The 22,035-nt window shown below is 48.8% G+C and overlaps 1 protein-coding gene and 1 long non-coding RNA gene across 2 annotated transcripts in view; one reads left to right on the top strand and one right to left on the bottom strand.

Annotated features, from left to right (window-relative positions):
• LOC119963948 (lipoxygenase homology domain-containing protein 1-like) overlaps positions 1–22,035 on the top strand; it is a 282,480-nt gene that overhangs the window by 50,366 nt on the left and 210,079 nt on the right. Inside the window, 1 exon segment of the mRNA XM_038793391.1 lies at positions 9,395–9,569. Coding sequence (XP_038649319.1) covers positions 9,395–9,569 — 175 coding nt within the window.
• LOC119963949 lies at positions 15,571–17,283 on the bottom strand. Its single transcript, XR_005460208.1, has 2 exons — positions 17,148–17,283; positions 15,571–15,862 (listed from the first exon to the last, which is right to left on the bottom strand). It is a non-coding gene; the product is annotated as an uncharacterized LOC119963949 (long non-coding RNA).

Below are 22,035 nucleotides of genomic sequence, written 5' to 3'. Positions count from 1 at the left end.
CACGTTGAGCTTATAGCCAGAGAAATCTCCGAACTCCCCGAGAATCCTCATCACCTCTGGCATCCCCCCGCCGGATCTGCAATGTACAGCAATAAATTGTGCTCCTACACATCCCCCCCCCCGCGCACAATCCCCCTCCAGTTCCTCGATTCCCTCAGTGCCATGGCCAGGGGCTCGATCGCCAATGCAAACAGCAGGGGAGACAAGGGGCACCCCTGCCTCCTCCCCCGGTACAACCAAAAGTCCTCCGACCGCCTCCCATTCGTCACCACGCTCGCCACCGGAGCATTATACAACAGCCTCACCCACCTAATAAATCCCTCACCAAACCCAAACCTCCTTAATACTTCCCACAGGTAGCTCCACTCCCCCCTGTCAAAAGCTTTCTCCGCATCCATCGATGCCACTATCTCCGCCTCTCCATCCACCGCCGGCATCATTATGATGTTGAGAAGCCGCCGCACATTGATATTCAGCTGCCTCCCCTTCACAAAACCCGTTTGGTCTTCGTGAATGACCTGCGGGACCACATCCTCCACCCTCCTGGCCAGTATCTTGGCCAGCAGCTTCGCGTCCACATTGAGGAGCGAGATCGGCCTGTAAGATCCACACTGGAGGGAGTCCTTATCTCGCTTCAAAATCAATGAAATTAATGCCCTGGACATCGTCGGGGGCAAGGCCCCCCCGCCCTTGCCTCATTTAAGGTCCTCACTAACAGCGGGCCCAACAGGTCTGAAAACTTCTTGTAAAATTCCACCGGGAACCCGTCAGGCCCCGGAGCCTTCCCTGACTGCATACTCCGCATCGCCTTGATCAGCTCCTCCAACTCGAATGGCGCTCCCAGACCCTCCGCCCACTCCTCCCCTACTTTCGGGAACTCCAGCTTGTCCAAAAAGCGGTCCATCCCACCCTCCTCCCCAGGGAGCACTGACCGGTACACCTCCTCATAGAAGGTCCTGAACACTCCGTTAATGCCCCTTGCACTCCGCACGAGACTCCCTCCTCCATCCCTAACTTCCCCCTATCTCCCTCGCCGCCTCCCGCTTCCGGAGCTGGTGGGCCAGCATCCGACTTGCCTTCTCCCCATACTCATATATCACCCCTTGCGCCCTCCTCCACTGCGCCTCTGCTTTCCGGGTGGTCAATACGTCAGACTCTGCTTGGAGACTACGACGCTTCCTCAAAAGCCCTTCTTCCGGGACCTCCGCGTATCTCCTTTCCACCCTTACCATTTCTTCCACCAACCTCTCCCTCTCCTTTTTCTCCCCCCTCTCCCTGTGTGCCCTAATAGAAATCAGCTCCCCCCGAACCACCGCCTTCAATGCCTCCCAGACCACCCCCACCTGCATCTCCCCATTGTCATTAGTTTCCAAATACCCCTCTATACACCTCCGGACCCGCCCACACACCTCCTTGTCCGACAGCAGCCCCACCTCTAACCTCCACGGCGGGCGTTGGTCCTTCCCCTCCCCCAGCTCCAGGTCCACCCAATGCGAGCGTGGTCTGATATGTCTATTGCCGAATACTCGGCACCTACTCGGAATCAACGCCCTGCTGAAGACAAAAAAATCAATCCGGGAGTAAGCCTTATGGACATGGGAGAAGAACGAGAACTCCCTACCCCCCGGCCTCATAAACCTTCAAGGGTCCACCCCTCCCATCTGGTCCATGAACCCCCTCAGCACTGTGGCCGCCGCCGGCCTCTTACCGGTCCTGGACCTAGAACGATCCAATGCTGGGTCCAGCACTGTATTAAAATCTCCTCCCAATATCAAGCCCCCCGTCTCAAGATCTGGAATCCAGCTCAGCAAGCGCCGCATGAAGCCTGCATCGTCCCAATTTGGGGCATACACATTATCCAGCACCACCCGTTCCCCTTGGAGTCTACTGCTCACCATTACAGCTATCTGCCACCATGCTCGACACCACAAACGGCAAACTCTTTCCCACCAAAATCGCCACACCCTGGTTCCTCGCATCTAACCCCGAATGGAACACTTGTCCAACCCACCCCCTTCTCAGCCTAACCTGATCCGCCACCCTAAGGTGCGTTTCCTGGAACATAGCCACATCCGCCCCTAGCCCCTTCAAGTGCGCAATCACCCGGGCCCGCTTGACCGGCCCATTCAGCCCCCTTACATTCCATGTGACCAGCCGAATCGGAGGGCTCTTCCCCTCCCTCTGCGCCGGTCAGCCATAACTCTCCCTCGGCCCACCACGTGCCCACACGGCCCGTTCCCCACGGTGGGAGATCCCCATCCCAACCCCCCGCAGCACCATCTGGTCCCCTTCGGCCCTTCCAGCAGCAACCTGGTACCCCCCCCCCCCCCTACTCCCGCCCCCCCTAGCTGCGTTGCCCCTCTTGTCGTACTTCCGTAAGTCAGCCGACTCCTGCTGACCCCGGCTGCTCCCGCCACCCCAACGACCCCCCCCGGTGTAACCCAACCGCCATTCCCCCCGACCGGCACAGTCCCCCCCTTCCCCCCATTCCTACTCTAGCGCGGGAAAAAGCCCGAGCTTCCAGCTTAAACCCCGCCCCCCGACTCAAAACGCGGGAAAGAAAAAGGCGCACGTCCCAAAGGGCCTACAAAACAGCCCCCCAGCTTTCCACCAGAGAGAAAGGAACAGAAATAAATAATTGAAAAGCCCCCCCAAAAAAGAAATAAACCAACAAAGAAGTACAAGCCTCTGGACAATGTACATCAGTCTCCAACCCCCCCTCAATCCTCAGTTCGAGTCTAGCTTCTCTGCCTGGACAAAGGCCCAGGCCTCTTCCGGGGAGTCAAAATAGTACTGGCGATCTTTATAAGTGACCCAGAGTGTGCTGGCTGTAGCAGGCCGAACTTCACCATTCTCTTGTGCAGCACTGCCTTCAACCGGTTAAAACCAGCCCTTTTCTTCGCCACCTCCGCGCTCCAGCCCTGATAAATCCGGATCTCTGTATTCTCCCACCTGCTGCTCCTCTCCTTTTTAGCCCATCTCAGCACACACTCACTGTCGACGAAGCAGTGAAAACGGACCAGCACCGCCCTTGGCGGCTTGTTTGGCCTGGGCTTTCTCAGCAACACGCCACGGGCACCCTCCAGCTCCAAGGGCCCTTGGAAGGACCCCGCACCCATCAGCGAGTTCAGCATCAAGACCACAAAGGCCCCCAGGTCCAAACCCTCGAGCCCCTCCAGGAGGCCCAGGATCCGCAAGTTCTTCCACCGCGAGCGGTTCTCCGTTTCCTCCATCCTCGCTTGCCAATTCTTGTGGAGCGCCTCGTGCGACTCCACCTTCACTGCCAGGCCTAGGATTTCATCCTCGTTCTCCGAGGCCTTTTGCCGTAACTCGCTGATCTCTGCACCCTGAGTCGCCATGAGCTTATCCACTGAGGCCTTAAGCGGTTCCAGCAGCTCCGCTTTCAGCTCTCTGAAGCCGCGCTGGAGCAGCTCCTGCGCCCACTGCTGCCACGCTGCCGGTTCCTTGCCCGCCGCCATCTTGTTCTTCCTGCCTCGCACCTTTCTCTGCTCCAAAGCCGATTTTTTGACCGCCCCGCTCCTGGTCCAGTCCATCCACCGGCAGATAGGCGCAGCAAATGTGTTCCCACACCGGGAAAAGTCCAACCAGCGCCGCTATGGGTCCTTAAAAGAGCCCAAAAGACTGAAAATAGCGGGATCCTCCGAATGTGCGGCTTAGCTCCGCATCACCGCAACCGGACGTGCCCCGTCTCTACCACTGCCTCTGGCAGCCCATACCAGATGCTCACCACCCTCTGTGTGAAGAAATTTCCCCTCTGGTCTCTTTTGTATCTCTCTCCTCTCGCCTTAAACCCATGCCCTCTAGTTCTAGACTCCATTGCCTTTGGGAAAAGATGTCGACTATCTACCTTATCGATGCTCCTCATTATTTTATAGACCTCTATAAGATCACCCCTGAGCCTCCTACGCTCCAGGGAAAAAGGTCCCAGCCTATCCAGCTTCTCCTTATAACTCAGACCATCAAGTCCTGGTAGCATCCTCGTAAATCTGTTGACTGGAAAGAGCCCATGTTTATCATATGCTCTCGTCCCGCTGTCGAGGTTGCAGGGATTTTGGGCGTATGAGACCCATGGGTATCCCAGCGAGTGAACTGTGGGGAAAAAAGGCAGACAATCTGATAAGAACATGTGTGCCCATGGCTATCACCCCATAAAACTGATGAACAGTGAGATTTCTAATTCCTTCCACTGTCCACAACTAAAACTCCATTCGCCACACACACCGATCTCCTCCCCATTCGATCTCCAATTCTGACACTGCAAGGGCTACTGGAGGCAGCACGGTAGCATTGTGGATAGCACAATTGCTTCACAGCTCCAGGGTCCCAGGTTCGATTCTGGCTTGGGTCACTGTCTGTGCGGAGTCTGCACATCCTCCCCGTGTGTGCATGGGTTTCCTCCGGGTGCTCCAGTTTCCTCCCACAGTCCAAAGATGTGCAGGTTAGGTGGATTGGCCATGATAAATTGCCCTTAGTGTCCAAAATTGCCCTTAGTGTTGGGTGGGGTTACTGGGTTATGGGGATAGGGTGGAGGTGTTGACCTTGGGTAGGGTGCTCTTTCCAAGAGCCGGTGCAGACTCGATGGGCCGAATGGCCTCCTTCTGCACTGTAAATTCTATGATAATTTTAAAAAGTAGCCGTTGTAATGATTTTGCTTGAAGCCATTACTCTCCTGTCACTTCATGCTCGTCCCCATCACCCTTGACCCACCCAACATCACTGAGTTCCTTCCCTCTATTACCATTCAACCTCCCTCCATTACCAGGGACCGTCTCACTCTCCAATTGTATGCCATCTCTTCCCCCAAGCCTACACTCGTCTCCTTCAACATTGCCCCTTTTATCCAGACCATCCCAACATCATTCTTACAGGTATTGATTGATGCTGTGACCTGCTCAGACTGGACCTGCCTCGCTATCAAATCTGACCCCCACCCCCATCTCTGTGTACATTCCCTCTGCCAGCCAGCACCATGAGACAAACCCATATCTAAAGAGTACTGACTCCACTCTTTTCGGCCCCCATTTTCTTACCTTAACTGACTATTATCACTACACCCAGGACAACTATCTTAGGGGCCAGTGAGGGTCCATTACATTTCTATGGGTCTGGATCACAAAAAGTCCAGAAACAGGTAACGATGGCAGGTTTCCTGCTCTGAAGAACATTAGTGAACCGGATGGGTTTTTACAACAATCCAATCATTTTGTGGGCATCGTGACTTTTATTCCAGTGTTGGTTAATTAATTGAAATCGAATCCCCCAGCTGTCGTGGTGGGATTGTGAACTGATATCTATGGATCACTAGTCCAATAACATACACTATCATACACCTCAAGCTATTCAGCCTCATGCAGCCTCACCACCGGTCCCTGAACTGGATGCAATAAAGCTCAAGGGCCGCAGGAAACCGGCTTCAGGTTTTTGTGGTCAGTAAGAATGCTGATCCAGGGACCAGGGCCAGGTCAGGCTTGTATTTGCTTACAATTGCCTTCTCCCTTTTCCAGGTTGTAGCTGAGGTCCATATTTCCACCCGCTCAAGATGGCAGCCCGGTAGCAGGATTCCCTCATATTCCACGCCTGGAACATTGAATTGCATCGCACATAAACCTGGTGCAATTCAGCTCCGGATGTTCTCCCAAACTGAGAATCCTGCCCCCAGTAATTTCTGTTTTGCAAACCTATGTATTAAGAAAAGGAATGAAATCTCAAAGTTCAGGGTGCAAATCAAAATAATTTCACGACAGAAAAATCAATGGACCCAAATACTAATATGCGCATTCCAAATGAGTCGGTTATATTAAAGATAATAAAATCATAATGAACTCAGTTACTTACAATATAAACCAAATTCTTTAAAGTGTCTTGCTTTCTACATCCGTTAGACCCATACCTCCAGTAAACACAAGTCAGATACTTATCAAAAATTGGAGGAGTAGCTGCTTAGTCTGGGTACTGCTTCAAAGATCCATATAAGGGTTGACATTTCTTGGAACTTCTGTTCACTTTGGGCAAGGCTTTCCCTTCAAATCTCTTCCAACCATCCTATGGTTGCAACCTCCTGATTCAACACGGGCATCTCTGCTACCTTAAAAACAGTGAGAAGTCTTACAACACCAGGTTAAAGTCCAACAGGTTTGTTTCTAATCACTAGCTTTTGGAGCACTGCTCCTTCCTCAGGTGAATGAAGAGGTACGTTCCAGAAACATACATATAGACAAATTCAAAGATGCCAGACAATGCTTAGAATGTGAGCATTTGCAGGTAATTAAGTCTTTACAGATCCAGAGATAGTGGTAACCCCAGGTTAAAGACCTGTGAACTGTCTCAAGCAGGACAGTTGGTAAGATTTTGCAAGCCCAGGCCAGATGGTGGGGGGGTGAATGTAATGCGACATGAATTCAAGGTCCCGGTTGAGGCCGTACTCATGTGTGCGAAACTTGGCTATAAGTTTCTGCTCGCCGATTTTGCCTGAAGGCCGCACGACAACGCGGACACACTTATCTCCATCAAGGACAGTCACCCCTGCACTTTGCTTTACCGCAAACCCACGGATAACCTCACGATGCTCCACTTCTCCAGCTTCCACCCTAAACACATTAAAGAAGCCATCCCCTATGGACATGCCCTTCGTATAAACAGGAACTGCTCAGATGAGGAGGAGCATAACAGACATCTACAGACCCTGAAAGACGCCCTCATACGAACAGGATATGGTGCTGGACTCATCGATCGACAGTTCCAACGCGCCACGTCAAAAAAGTGCACCGACCTCCTCCGAAGACAAACATGGGACACAATCGACAGAGTACCCTTCATTGCCCAGTACGTCCCCGGAGCGGAGAAACTGACGTCTTCTTCGTCAGTGTTCTTCAAATTTTTTTTTTGGGGACCCATTTTTACCACCCGGCCAACCTTCGGGACCCAACCCAGCCGACCTTCGCGACCCACACCGACCGACCTTTGCGACCCACGCTGGCCGACCTGCGCGAACCACCATTTTCTCTTACCTTGTTTGCTGCTGACAAAAATGGAGGAAATGGTTTTGGGTCCCTTTGGCCCTCGTACACGCCCCTCCAATGGAACCTGTTGGATGAAGGTGAAGCCTACCCGTGTCGGAAAGTATGGAGTCTCCATCTGTCCAAAGTTCTGATTTTTTTGTCCTGTAAAATTTTTATCAAATAAACCCCCCTCCGCCCCCGAACTTGTAAAAAAGAGAAATAAAATTAGTAAAATAAATGAAAAAAATGAATAAACCCCCCCGAACTTGTAAAAAAAAAATAAATGAAAAGAATGAATAAACCCCCCCCAAACTTATAAAAAAATGAAATGAATAAAACAAATGAAAAAAAAATTAAATGGACAAAATAAATGAATAAAAACCACCACACAACTTGTAAAACAAAAAACTGCAACCATTAAAAAAAATAGCATGCCCGTGTATCGGCGCCGATCATTGGGTGCGCATGTGCAACGCGGCCTAATTCTTTACATGTTCGCGGAATGCGCATGTGCGCCGATCATCGTGCACGCATGTGCAATGCGGCCGAATTTATTTACATGTTCGCAGAATGCGCATGCGCGCCAATCATCGTACACGCATGCGCAATGTGTCCAATTTTGTTTACATGTTCGCAGAATGCGCATGCACGCCGATGACCGTGCGCGCTTGCGCAACGTGGCCAAATCTATTTTTTAAACATGTTCGCGGCCGCTTGGAGCTGTCATTCTGAAAAGCCGGCTGCTGCGCGGGGATTTGCGCTATCAGAAGCGCCGCGGACAACGGCTCCACGACCCTTCCGACACCCGCCCGCGAGCCACCCGCGGGTCGCGCCCCCGACTTTGAAGAACACTATTCTTCGCAGCCTTCAACACATCATTGATGAAGATGAACATCTTGCCAAGGTCTTCCCCACAGCCTCACTACTTGCCTTCAAACAACCGCGCAACCTCAAACAAACCATTGTTTGCAGCAAACTACCCAGCCTTCAGAACAGTAACCATGACACCACACAACCCTGCCATGGCAATCTTTGTAAGACGTGCCAGATCATCGACATGGATACCACCATTACATGTGAGAACAGCACCCACCAGGTCCGTGGTACATTCTCGTGCGACTTGGCCACCGTTGTCTACCTCATACGCTGCAGGAAAGGATGTCCCGAAACGTGGTACATTGGCGAAACCATGCAGACGCTGCGACAATGGATGAACGGACATCGAGCGACAATCGGCAGGCAGGAATGTTCCCTTCCAGTCGGGGAACACTTCAGCAGTCAAGGGCATTCAGCCTCTGATCTCCGGGGAAGCGTTCCCCAAGGCGGCCTTCAGGACGCGCGACAACACAAAATCGCCGAGCAGAAACTTATAGCCAAGTTTCGCACACATGAGTACGGCCTCAACCGGGACCTGGGATTCATGTTGCATTACATTCATCCCCACCATCTGGCCTGGGTTTGCAAAATCCTACCAACTGTCCTGGCTTGAGACAATTCACACCTCTTTAACCTGGGATTACCCCTACCTATGGATCTGTAAAGACCTAATTACCTGCAAATGCTCATATTCTAAGCATTGTCTGGCATCTTTGACTTTGTCTATATATATGTTTCTGGAACATACCTCTTCATTCACCTGAGGAAGGAGCAGTGCTCCAAAAGCTAATGATTTGAAACAAACCTGTTGGACTTTAACCTGATGTTGTATGACCTCCTACTGTGCTCACCCCAGTCCAACGCCGGCATCTCCACACCACCTTAAACACAGCCACTTCATGTCAGATCTCTCCTAGTTTGAATATTCTTGAGAGCTGAACTTTGCATCTAAAACTCTCTCTTTGTCTCAACTACATGAGAGGTCTGACTTGCTGTTCAGCATCCTTCAGTTCACAAATGGTTTAACCCCTTTTAGCCAAGTCACAATTTCAGCTAAATTCTTTGAGAGCGATTCTTTTCCTCTTCTGCAAGTAGCTTGTTTTCCAAACTAAAACCTAAACTGTTTGAACCCAGAATCACACTGTTATAATTAACTTCTGTTGTTGACCTTTTATTTCCTTCTGTTGTTTATCTCCAAGACAACCTGGTCACACAATCATTTAATGGAAGCCATGTGCTTTATCATATCCTAGAGTAACCTAGTTCTTAAAGGGACCAGTACAACCAACACAAAATATAGGCATTTCCCCACAAATGTTCACGGATGATCACAAATGACATCCCCAGAAAGTGCTACAGCTCTACTACACTCTTACACTTTGCAACATAGCATTTTAATACTCTCACTAACTCCACCATGACTAATTTTGTCCAGTCGGGCAGCCTGGTTATCTCCGGTGTTAACTGCAAGGTTTTGATTTCTTTTCCCACAATTCTAGCACGATGGTCTGGAGAAAGGGCAGGCATGGTACGTGGAAGAGGTTTCCATCGTAAATACTGCCCGGAACAAGACGTGGAATATTCCCTGCAAAAGCTGGCTATCCCTGTTTCACACAGATTGCCAGCTGAGTCGCACGTTCTCATCAGTCACCGGGAGACGTAACGACTACACTGGTTAGTAAGAGATAGCCATCCTGTATAATTAGTTATGATTCTGAGTGTGCGGCCTGTAAGTCTCTGCGCGAGATTTGGTGATTAATCTGTTTTTCAAGAATTATGGTGAACAATGATGAGCGAATCAGCTTCAAATATATATATACGCCCTGCCTTTTTGGGTCAGAAATGAATTGGAATGTTAATGAGCAGAATATTTTGTTTCTAATCAGTAACAAAATTTTGGAAGGAGCAGATTTGAAAGAACTCCAATCACATTGTAAACGCACTTCATTGCCTTCATAAAACATAACATAGGGGCCTCACGGTAGCATGGTGGTTAGCATCAATGCTTCACAGCTCCAGGGTCCCAGGTTCGATTCCCGGCTGGGTCACTGTCTGTGTGGAGTCTGCACGTCCTCCCCGTGTGTGCGTGGGTTTCCTCCGGGTGCTCCGGTTTCCTCCCACAGTCCAAAGATGTGCAGGTTAGGTGGATTGGCCATGCTAAATTGCCCGTAGTGTAAGGTTAATGGGGGGATTGTTGGGTTACTGGTTACGTGGGTTTAAGTAGGGTGATCATTGCTCGGCACAACATCGCGGGCCGAAGGGCCTGTTCTGTGCTGTACTGTTCTATAACACTAAAATAAGTCGATCATTAGCCACATCTTCAGAACCTCCATTTCAATGCATTTATCTGAGAGTATGCATAGTGGTGCAAGTGATATCATGAGAAGGTGACATTTTACCTCCCTCTGGAGCTCTCTGAATGCAATCTATTGGATTTAACAGACTCTTTGGCTTTCATTTTACGTTGATGTGACTACTGAATCGCAGTTGAGAAATAGCAATTGTACATGCAATTCGGGAAAATGTCTTTAGATGTCGAGAGCATTGTCATCCATCTCCTTGATCAGCATAGGATCACTATCAAAGTATTATATGTTATGAAATAATGAGCTGCCAATCACTCCACTGAATGAGGAAGCTTCAGTAAACCGTGGGCATTCTTGTAAACCGTTCAGAAGCCTTTCCACCTTGACAACTGCAACGGAGCCACAAAGGGCATGACAACATCAATTCGTTTCTTAATAAAAGATTCAGATGGGTTCTATTTTTGCTAATTTAGAAATGGATACTTTCAGGTCAGCTCTCAATCAAGCAGCTGGTTTAATTAAACCGAAATACAAACAGAGTGCTGGAAAAGGCCTGGCAGCACCCGTAGAGAGAAGAGAAACAGTTAACATTTCGAATCCAGTATAAGTCTCCTTCAGAACCCCATTTCAAGAAAGAGTCGTATTAGACTCAAAACATTAACTCTGGGCTCGATTCAGCGGCCTCGTCACCCCCGACTTGGTGTCAGGACGAGGCTGTTGAGTCTAGCGAGAGGCCTCTTGTGAGATTCGTGACGCGCAAAAGGTTTCACGAGATTCGTGAGACGTCGCAATCTGAATCTCGCCCTCACTGGCCATGAACCAGATCAGTATATTTAAATGAGCCGGACAACTCATTTACATATATATTCGCCAGATTCATCCAGCGCCCAAGGCTCAACAGTTGCGCCGGGAGACCTCACCAGGGCAACGTTTAATACTGGTCTGCACAAACCTGGACTAGTCTTAAACGCACCTGGGGGGGTCTTTCCCAAGCCATTGGAGACCCCTGGGTAGTTGGGGACAAGGCAAGGTGGCACCCTGGCTCTCTCTCTGGCACCCGGGCACTTTGGCATTGCCAGCTTGGTACACAGGATCTTCCAAGTGGTGGTGTTTCTATGTATCTTCTGCTTTTGCCCTAAATGGTCCTGGACATGGGTTTGTAAGGTGCTGTCCAAGGAGCCTTGGTGAGTTACTGCAGTGCATCTTGCAGATGGTACACACAGCTGCCACAATTCGTCGGTAGTGAAGGGAGTGAATGTTTGTGGAAGGGGTGCCAATCAAGTGGGCTGCTTTGTCCAGGTTGGTGTCAAGCTGCTTGAGTGTTGTTGGAGCTGCACTCATCCAGGCAAGTGGAGAGTATTCCATCTCATTCCTGACTTGTGCCTTGTGGTGGACAGGCTTTGCCGAGTCAGGAGGTGAGTTACTCATCACAGGGCTCCTAGCCTATGACCTGCTCTTGTAGCCACAGCATTTATATGGCTAGTCCAGTTTTGATTTGGTCAATGGTTACCCCCAGGATATTCATAGCTGCTGATTTAGATTTAGATTTATTGTCAGGTGTACAGAGGTACAGTGAAAAGTATTGTTCGGCATCCAATCCAGGCACATCGCACCATACATGACAAACATAGGACAGATGTTAAATACACAATGTAAATACATAGACATAGACATTTATTCTAAGGCATGGAATTGGAACCTGAGGGAAATTGCCATTAATTAGGTGAACCTGGATAATGAGAATTGGCATTCAAAGCATCATATCTGAGCCTGATCCTGTCTCAACTGATTGCCATGCACATGTACTTTCATGCATGACATGCTCATTTGCTAGACTATTTTGCTTGTTTGCCACCCACTGGTGTCAGTGTTCAATTGAATCATCTGGCATTATCGAGGTGGTGACGGCCACCAAATGTGTTCAGGAATCTTTGTTGCCTCATTAACACCAACTGAATGATTTGGAAGGGGATCCCCCATTGGGCACTCTGTCAGTCGATGCCTCTTCATTTCAAAACCGGGCTACGAAGGTACATAAGACGTAAGGAAACACACACCAACGCACACAAAACCACCAACGTTACAGGAGGGGGAGGATAGAGTGACAGAAAAAGAAAGCAGCATTTTCACAAACCAGTATTTACATTTGCTGCCACACAGCCCTGATAACAGGGAATTTAGTTACAACTGAACACTGCCAGTAAACTGAAAGTCCATTTTCCTGTTTAGAAGAAAGTTTTGTGAGTGGGCTCTCCACTCTCCACTATCCCTTTCAACGTTCCTTCACCAGACATTAGTGAGCTTCATGTTTTTTAAAAAACAACTCCGTGTCAGATCACCACTTAATTTGTTGTCACTTAGTGTCGGGCGATGGCGGCCTTACTCTTATCATTTCTCCAGCGTGTCAGTTTCCTCTGGGCCGGGCTTGATATCACCTGGCAAAGGGAGTCACCACATTTACTCTCACATCTGCCTGTGGGGATGCAGCAGCTATACATCGTGGGGCAAAGACAAGCACCTACTTTTTTTTTTCAACGTAAAATAAAGGAGCACCTTTTAAACAATCAACAATGTGGTGGAAGCGCCAGAACAACAAGGAGGAAAAGAAAACCGGTGAGGCTGGCAGGCAGACTTTGAATTATTTTAGTTAGTGTTCAAATGAAGAGAACGGTTTTAGACACCAGCTTCATTGACCTGTGCTCGGGCATTGTTAGAAGTTAAGTCAAAGCTTATAATGTTCATTGAGAAGTCATGTGAGCCTGTGAAGTTTTGATTGAAAGGAAAAACACTGCTGGTCGGCCGGTCGGTCAGCAGCGAGGAAGAGAGATCAGGAGGTGACACTTCTGGGTGGTGAAGATTTGCATCCTAAATACTGAGCCATCTGATCTACTTACAGATGTCGATGAGTGTCCTGCACATTTACAGCAGTTCTGAAATGCTTGTAACACAGTTCTCGTGTTAGTCAGTGGTTGGGTGGCAGAATTTGAGTTCACTCAGTATTCAATTCCATCTTAAATGTTGGGGCTGCACTGGTGGAGAGTATGATTTTCAAACATTGAGCACTGCAAGATGAGGATTATACATGAAAAGGTACACTACAAAATGACAAGAGCATTGGACTGGGGATAACAATCAAGTGTATCATCTCCACATTATTAGGAACAGTTGGAAATTTTAACTGGAAGTTCTGGACGCAGACATAGCTTGTGTATGAAGGGGGAATAGTGACAGGAGGTGTGGGGTCTCTCAGCTCCTGTAGAAATACAGTAGCACAAAATACTACAATCATCTACCCTTTTGAAGCAACCAGGTAAAAAGAACTAGGGAATACATGTTCTGTGTGGCGAGGGAGTTGGGGGGGGGGGGGGGGGGGGGGGGGGGTGCCATAGAGTTGTAGTCTTCACACTGCTGCTATGAAATCTTACAGCCAGAAAATGTGAAGGTTTTTTAACTCATTAATGAGATGTGGTGTCACTGGCTAGATCAGCATTTTTTGCCCATCCCTAATTGCCCTCGAACAGGTGATGGTGTGGTGTACCCAGGTATCTGCTGCCCTTGTCCTTCAGATGGTAGTGGGCGTGGGCTTGGAAGGTGCTGCCTAAAGCGCCTTGGTGAGTTCATGCAGTGCATCTTGTAGATGGTACACACGGCTGCTACTGTGCATCGGTGGTGGAGGGAGTGAATGTTTGTGGAAAGGGTGCAGTCGGCATTTGTCCTGGCTTAAAGGATTCTGCATAAACCACTTGCCCCCAGATATGAGGGCTGTAGCTTTCATTCACCTTGGATCACAGCATGACAGGGAGAATGAGCAGAGACCACATGATCTGCTGGAAGTGGCAAGAGAAGGAGGTATAAGGTTCTCAGCAAGAGAGCATTGATGTCCAGGGTGCTTGGGGAGCAATTTCAACATTTGGAAGGGCACTAATTAATTAAGGGCAATCAGCAGTTATTTAGTAAGGGACGGTCTTGACCCACTAAGGGAAGGCTTTGACCCACTGAGCAATAGCTAGGAGGATTGATGAGGGTTAGTACATTTGATATCTTCTACATAGATTTTAGCAAGGTTTGCGACAAGATCCTACATGGGAAATTGGTCAGGAAATTAAAAGTTGTTTTTTTTTCTAATCAGTCTTTGGTTTATTTCTGCAATGTTTAGTTAGTGTAATAAATAGGGGCATAGCAGGGCACCTCAGTCCTGTGACATGCACATCCTATTCCATGTGGGAACTCTGGGAAACTACTCATGTCCCATATAGCTACATGTCTAGAAAGTGTCATCAGTGGGAAGTGTTCAAGCTCCAGGTTTCATCTGGTATCACTATGTTGCATCCATGATGCTGAGAACTAAGTGCTTAACACGTTTTTTGAGGTAGTCATCCCATAGTTTAAGGGTTTCTAGGTTGAGAGGGAATTGGTGACTGCCATTATGGCCAGTACTTAGTTTTGAATACTATATGAGAATGATGGTTCCACTGGGAACCAATGGGGGAGTTGGGCTGTTGGCGGTGGTAATATCATTTGACTAGCAATCCAAAGGTTCAAGTAAATGCTCTGGGGTCACAGGTTTAAATCCCATCATGGCAACTGGTGGAATTTAAATTCAAGTAATTAATAAATTCAAAATTGAAAGCTTGTCTCAGTAATGGGGGTGACCATGAAACAATCATTCATTGTCATAAAAATCTATCTTGTTTACTGATGCCCTTTAGGGAAGGAAATCTGTGTCCTTACCTGGTGTGGCCTACGTGTGACTTCAGACCCACAAAAATCTACATGACTCTTAACTTCCCCCTGAAATTGGCTGACAAGCCATTCAGTTCAAGGACAATTAAGGGCGGGCAACAAATGCTTGCCTTGTCAATGTCACACGCAGAATGTATGTGCCCCCTACTGCCTGAGATCAGTGTGGTTAATTTGGAAAAAGGTGTGTCTTTTTCATAGATCATAGATCACAGAATTTACAGTGCAGAAGGAGGCCATTCGGCCCATCGAGTCTGCACCGGCCCTTGGAAAAAGCACCCTACCTAAGCCCATACCTTCACCCTATCCCCACACCTCCACCTATCCCAGTACCCCACCTAACCATTTTTGGACACTAAGGGCAATTTAGCATGGCCAATCCACCTAACCTGCACATCTTTGGACTGTGGGAGAAATCCGGAGCACCTGGAGGAAACCCACGCAGACAAGTGGAGAACGTGCAGACTCCACACAGATAGCGACCCAAGCCGGAAATCGAACCTGGGACCCTGGAGCTGTGAAGCAACTATGCTAGCCACTGTGCTACCGTGCTGTCCTTGGAGTGCATATACCAATATATTATTCAACAGCAAGCTTTTGTGAGCTATAAAAATGAAAAAGGTCATTAATTCTCACAAATTTACCCAAACCTTTATAATGTCTCACATTTAGTCTCACACATGCACCCACATGCACAAAGACTGGCTACAAATCGAGTTTGTGCACTTTTACAGATTACAGTTAACTCAATCTCTGATTTCCAATCTTCGGGATCCCAAGTGGTAGGTCTGTTGTTTCTTGAATGGATTTGGGGCTTTAAAGTTGAAATGACAGTCTTGTAAGGTGAAGGATTCACAGCACGTTGTGAGATTTCTTGCAGTCAAATATCTAGCTGCTTGGTTCTCAGGTGAATTTTGAAAACTGGAATAGTATAAAGAACAAAGAATGAAACAGGATCAGGCCCTTCGGCCCTCTAAGCCTGTACCGGTCATGATACCACCCTTGGCCAAAACCCTCAGTATTTCCTTGTGCCGTACTTTAAGTACGGCACAAGGAAGGTTAAGTACTTTGTCTGCTTGTTGTCTAGCTGCTGTCTTCTGAGTCTGGTTCTCAGACTGGCTGAACCAATGGCTCTGTTGGATCTGATCAGTAAACTGCACTTACTGATGTTTTAAATCAGTGTTCTTCAAACTTTTTTCCGGGGACCCATTTTTACCAACTGGCCAACCTTTGCGACCCACGCCAGCCGACCTTCGCGACCCACGCCAGCTGACCTTCGCGACCCACGCCGGCCGACCTGCATGACCCACCATTTTCTCTTACCTTGTTTGCTGCTGATAAAAATGGAGGAAATGGTTTTGGGTCCCTTTGGCCCTCATATACGCTCCTCCAATGGAACCTGTTGGATGAAGGTGAAGCCTTCCGGTGTTGGAAAGTATGGAGTCTCCATCTGTCCAAAGTTCTGAATTTTTTTCCTGTAAAATTTTATCAAATAAACCCCCCCTCCCCCCGAACTTGTAAAAAAAAATAAACTAAAATGAGCAAAATAAATGAAAAAAATGAATAAACCCCCTGAACTTGTGAAAAAAATCAAATGAATAAAATAAATGAAGAAATGAATAAAAACCACTACAGAACTTGTAAAACAAAAAGCTGCAACTGTTTTAAAAAATAGCGGCTGCACTGCGCGTGCGTGCCCGATTTGCGCATGCACACCGATCATCGTGAGCGCAATGCGGGCGAATTTGTTTTAACATGTTCGTGGAATGCGCATGCGCGGCGATCATCGTGCGCGCATGCGCAATGCAGCCGAATTCGTTTTTTAACATGTTCCTGGCCGCTTGCAGACGGCGTTATGAAAAGCCGGCTGTTGCGCGGGGATTTGCACGATCAGGAGCGCCGCGGACAACGGCTCTGCGACCCTCCCGACACCTGCCCACGACCCACCCGCGGGTCGTGCCCCCGCCTTTGAAGAACACTGTTTTAAACAGAAAGAAAACATGGCTGTTTTACCACATGGCTTTCAACAAGTTCAATATCTTCTGAGGCCCACTCACTCGAGTTTGGATGGAGAAGGTCATTGTAATACAATTGGAGGTTGATAGCCTCTATTCATTTCCATTTGCCACAAATTGAGTTTCAATCATCCCTTTTGCCCAGCATAAAACATGGAGATAGTCTGGAAACTTCATATACCGGGACTTACCGGCCCTCCCAATGGAGATTTCCCACAGCAAATGCGGTGATCCATTCAATTCCCCACTGACCTTTGCGGGGCGGTGAATCCTGACAGTGGCAGGGCCAAAAAATGCTGCCCACAGTCTTTTGTGTTGGCCCATCCTAACAAAGAGAGATGTGTGAATTGCATGGATAGCTATGAGGTACCTTCACCCATTCCACATTTAATTATATATTTGTCAGAGACGTGATACTGGCTGCAATTTAAATGTCGAAGATCACATGATTTGCAGGAACCATTTTTAAAACATGTTTGTGCCCAACTTTTAAAAGTATTGTCTGAAAGGTGATCATATGATGGCCTCATACTGGACATGACATGTAAGAATGAAAAATAACAGTCAGAGCCAGGACCCGAGCACCATAGGTGGTTCAGCTATACAAAAAGGAAGGATGAAAACCAGGGGCTGGATTCTCCCCTACCCGGTGGGGCTGGGGGTCCCGACGTAGCAGAGTGGCGCCAACCACTCCGGCGTTGGGCCTCCCCAAAAGGTGCGGAATTCTCCACACCTTTGGGGGCTGTAGCGCTAACAATTATACTCAAAGCCGAGAGACTAGTACAATAGAGGCTCTATTGTTGTACGATGCTGTCCCTCCATCTGCAACTGTAGACTAACGGTCTAAGTGACTCACACGCATATTTATACACAAGCTCCCTGTGGGCGGAGCTAGCCGGCAGGGGCTTACCGGGGGAACCTGTATTACAGATAACGGCATACATCCCCCTACTGCAAGTATGCATAACTACAGTGGTTATATCACCACAGGGGGTAGGCCCGCGCCGGAATGGTTGGCGCCACGACGACTAGTGCCAAAACCGGCGCCAACGGCCTTTGACGCCCGCCGCCCAGCGTCGGGGCTGGCTGAAAGGCCTTCGCCAGTTCGTGCATGCGCGGTGTGTCAGCTACCGCTGACGTCACCACCAGCGCATGTGCAGTAGGGGGGTTCTCTTCCGCCTCTGCCATGGTGGAGGCCGTGCCGGCGGCGGAAGAGAAAGAGTGCCCCCACGGCACTGGCCCGCCCGCCGATCGGTGGGCCCCGATCGCGGGTCTGGCCACCGTGGGGGCACTCCCCGGGGTCCGATCATCCCTCGCCCCCCCCCCCCCCCCCCCCCCCCCAGGACCCCAGGGGCCCGCTCGCATCGCCAATCCCACCGCCGCCAGAGGTGGTTGAAACCACGGCGGCGGGATTGGCCTCTCAGCGGCGGGACTTTGGCCCATTGCGGGCCGGAGAATCGCCGCAGGGGGCTCGCTGATTGGCGTGGAGGGCACGCCGATCGGCACGGCGCGATTCCCGCCCTCGCCAATTCCCGGGTGGCAGAGAATTCCGGCCACGGCGGGGGCGGGATTTTCGCCGGCTCCGGGTGATTCTCCGACCCTGCGGGGGGTCGGAGAATTTCGCCCCGGAACAGAATAATCTGAGAGTATAAGAGCAGGGAGTTATGCTAGAACTGTATAAAATGTTAATTAAGCCACAGCTAAAATGCTGTGTAGTCACCACAGGGAAGATATGACTGTATTAGGCAGGGTACACAGGAGATTTATATGGAGGTTGCCAGTAATGGAGAATTTTAGCTATGAGGAAAGACTAAATAACGTACCTCAATGCATATGAACACTTATACGATGCGGGTTAATTTAACTATCACTTACCTTTTAATAGCATAACCCTATGATCAATCAGTGCAATGAAAACATGCTTAAATCATCATATAGCATTTACTTATGGAATTTGAAGTTCACAAGACCTTTAAACTTACCTGTCACAATGTTCCTCATGCCTTTTCTCAAGATTCACTAACTGACTTACCTGGTGCGCTTCCCACAGGCTTCACAAACCCATCCACATTAATGAAAATACAGTTGTCAGGGAAAATTGGACTTGCTGCAAGCATTTAACGGTTGGCTGACATCACTCCCTGTGAGCACTGGGTACTTACCTATCACTTTTCCTGCCCGGGGAAAATGGCTTCCGTTGGGAATTGGTAGCTAAGTTTAAAATTCTGGCTCTGTAATCTTTCACTTTGAGCCTCCTGATGTGGGTTCGCTCAGCTTTGGGAGGAGAGAATTCAGCCCTATATCTTTCAACATCAGTGCCTTATGCTAGCTTCTCTGTACAAACTTCTACCCCATACAAACTTCAAATCATCTGAAACCTGATATAATGGTCTTATTTAATGAAGATGAGGGCGGAGCCCGCCAGCTGGACAGCCAGCAAGAACCTCATTTCCCTCTTTTAGGATAGGCATGCTGAATTAATGCCATTCGGACACTTAACTGGACAGTAATGGGCAATTCCTCGGGATCAAAAGTCCCAGGAGACAGAATTCCTGCTGACTGACAAATGCTGGCCAACCAGAGACCAGCAGCTCAATTGAACAGGCGGATAGTGGATGCCGCTTTTGTGACATCCACCCAAGACCTAGGATCATTGCTGCATGCAAGGCCACAGGGACGTGATGTTGGGGGGAGGGGAGGTGAGGACGCCGAGGGGTGAGGATCGTGGGACAGGGTGAAGGGAGTCAGCAGCAAGGGAAGGGGGGGGGTGCTGGCCCTTCTGTGGGCCTCCCCTTCCCAATGCTGCGACCTCGATCAGGTGCTGAATGTCTCTGAAAGGGGACCCACCCTGCAGCCCACAAGCAACTCACCTAAGGGTCATTTAATTGCCCACTTAAGGGCCTTGCTTGGCACAGGGGCTGGGAGGCCATCCACAGTCCCACCCGTTCTCCTTCTGCTCAAAAAAGTGCATTCTGCTTACAAACGTGCCGGAGGAGAGGGTTTCCTGTCTCTCAAAGTCCATTATTTACTGGGTATGAGCTCATTGCTGAAATGCCACATATAGGAAAGCTGGAACCTTTTAATGCAGGGACAGACAATTGGGGGCAATACATGAAACGCATGAACTATATTTTTCAAACAAACGTGATTACCGGCGATGAGAGTCAAACTGTGGTATTACTAACGACTTGCAGAGAGGCTACCTACAATGTGATAAAGATCTCGACTCGCCCGGACCCCTCAGATACCCGTCGTTTGCTGCCCTGGTGGCCCTAGTGGGGGAGCATTTTGATCTGAAACCATCGCTCATTGTGCACCGTTTCCGGTTTCACATGGCTGCTCAGGCAATAAACCTTGTTCGGTAATTTCTACTATCGTCTGTGTGTCCAGCTTACACTTAACCACGTGTTTCTCAGCAGAGCACCGCTCCCTGGCTGTCGGATTCTCTACTCCCGCTGCTCGCCAATGGGATTTCCCACGCCACTGGGGAATCCGTGAGCAGTACTGTAATGCTGGCGGGAACAGAGTCCCAATATCCAGAGAATTCCAGCCATAGAATAGCAAGTTGATCAAGGTACTCATGCTGGCTACAATGAAAAGGAACAAGAGATGGAAGGGAGAAATTGGGAATAAATAATTATGATGGTTAATTTTCCTCCCTCTGTTCCCAGGTGAACTTGATCGCCTGGGTGTGGGAAATGGTCAGATCAAATTCTTGTAATGGAACCCAACTACCGTTCCTCCAAACAATTTATTGGAAGAAAGTGGGCGGTTTGGTTCATCGGTGAGCACTCTGACCAGCCTGTTGCACCTAGATGACCTCGTTCTTTGAGTCACAGACATAGAAAAGCCGCCATTAGAATATTCCCGGCAAAGACGGTTTCTGTAACTAATGTCCTGTGGAACTACAGAGCAAATTGGTCCTGATTCACTTCTATGTTTAATGGCATTCTCCCCTATCACTTACTCTGGGATATGGATACTGTGCAGATAAAAGGCTGATTAATTCTGGCTCGTGATACAATGATTGTTCCTATCATCTCTGGCATCTTCTTGCTCAAATGAAAACAATTTGAAACCCTGATTCCTAATCTATCTACGTTGTCAGGTTCCCGAAAACTTCACTCAAGGCTATGTTGCTAATTATAATTAAGATTGCAAACCATTCGCTGAAGCCAAAACCTTTATTTTAATTATTTCATGAGATATGGGCATCGTTGGCCAACATTTTTGTTACCCATTACAAATTGCCCTTGAGAAGGTGGTGGTGAGCTGCCTTCTTGATCGGCTGCAGTCCCTGAGGTGTATGTGCACCCATAGTGCTGTTAGGGAGAGAGTTCCAGGATTTTGAGCCAGTGACAGTGAAGGAACGGAGATATATTTCCAAGTCAGGGTGGTGAATGGCTTGGAGGGGAACTTCCAGGTGATGATGTTCGCATGTGTCTGCTGCCTTTGTCCTGCTAGATGGTAGTGGTTATGGCTTTGCAATGTGCTGTGGAAGGAGCCTTGGTGAGTTGCTGCAGTGCATCTTGTAGATGTTACACACGGCTGCCACTGCTCATCGGTGGTGGAGGCAGTAGATGTTGAAGGTGATGGATGGGATGTTGATCAAACAGGCTGCTTTGTCCTGCTTGCTGTCAAGCTTTTAAAAAATATTTTTATTCAGAAATTTTTCAATTATAACATACAAAATGGTCAAATAAATTTATACAATTTTTATAAAAATATCCCCACAACCCAGCCCCGCCTATCAGAGATTTACCCAGAATCGACGACAATCAGCTCCTTAAAGAAGTTAATGAACACAGCGCCGATGCCTTCCATCCGAGCAAGACTCACCTCCGGGCTATTAGCGAGGCGAAGGCCAAGACAGCAGCCTTCTTCCTCTCCTGCAGCCTCCAGCAAGTGCGATACTCCAAAGATCGCCACCATTGGGCAGGGTTCCACTCTAACTCCCAAAACCTCCGATATTGTTTTGAAGAAATAAACTCAGAACTTAACCAGCTTAAGGTAGGACCATAACATCTATCCTCTACACCTGGGAAGAACCACTCATATGTGGTTTGGTTAAGTACTCCC

This window comes from Scyliorhinus canicula, chromosome 3 (genome assembly GCF_902713615.1).
Source record: "Scyliorhinus canicula chromosome 3, sScyCan1.1, whole genome shotgun sequence".
In the NCBI taxonomy this organism is placed as follows: Eukaryota; Metazoa; Chordata; class Chondrichthyes; order Carcharhiniformes; family Scyliorhinidae; genus Scyliorhinus; species Scyliorhinus canicula.
Note: the sequence above shows the minus strand (reverse complement) of the source record. Positions and strands in the feature narration are given on the sequence as shown.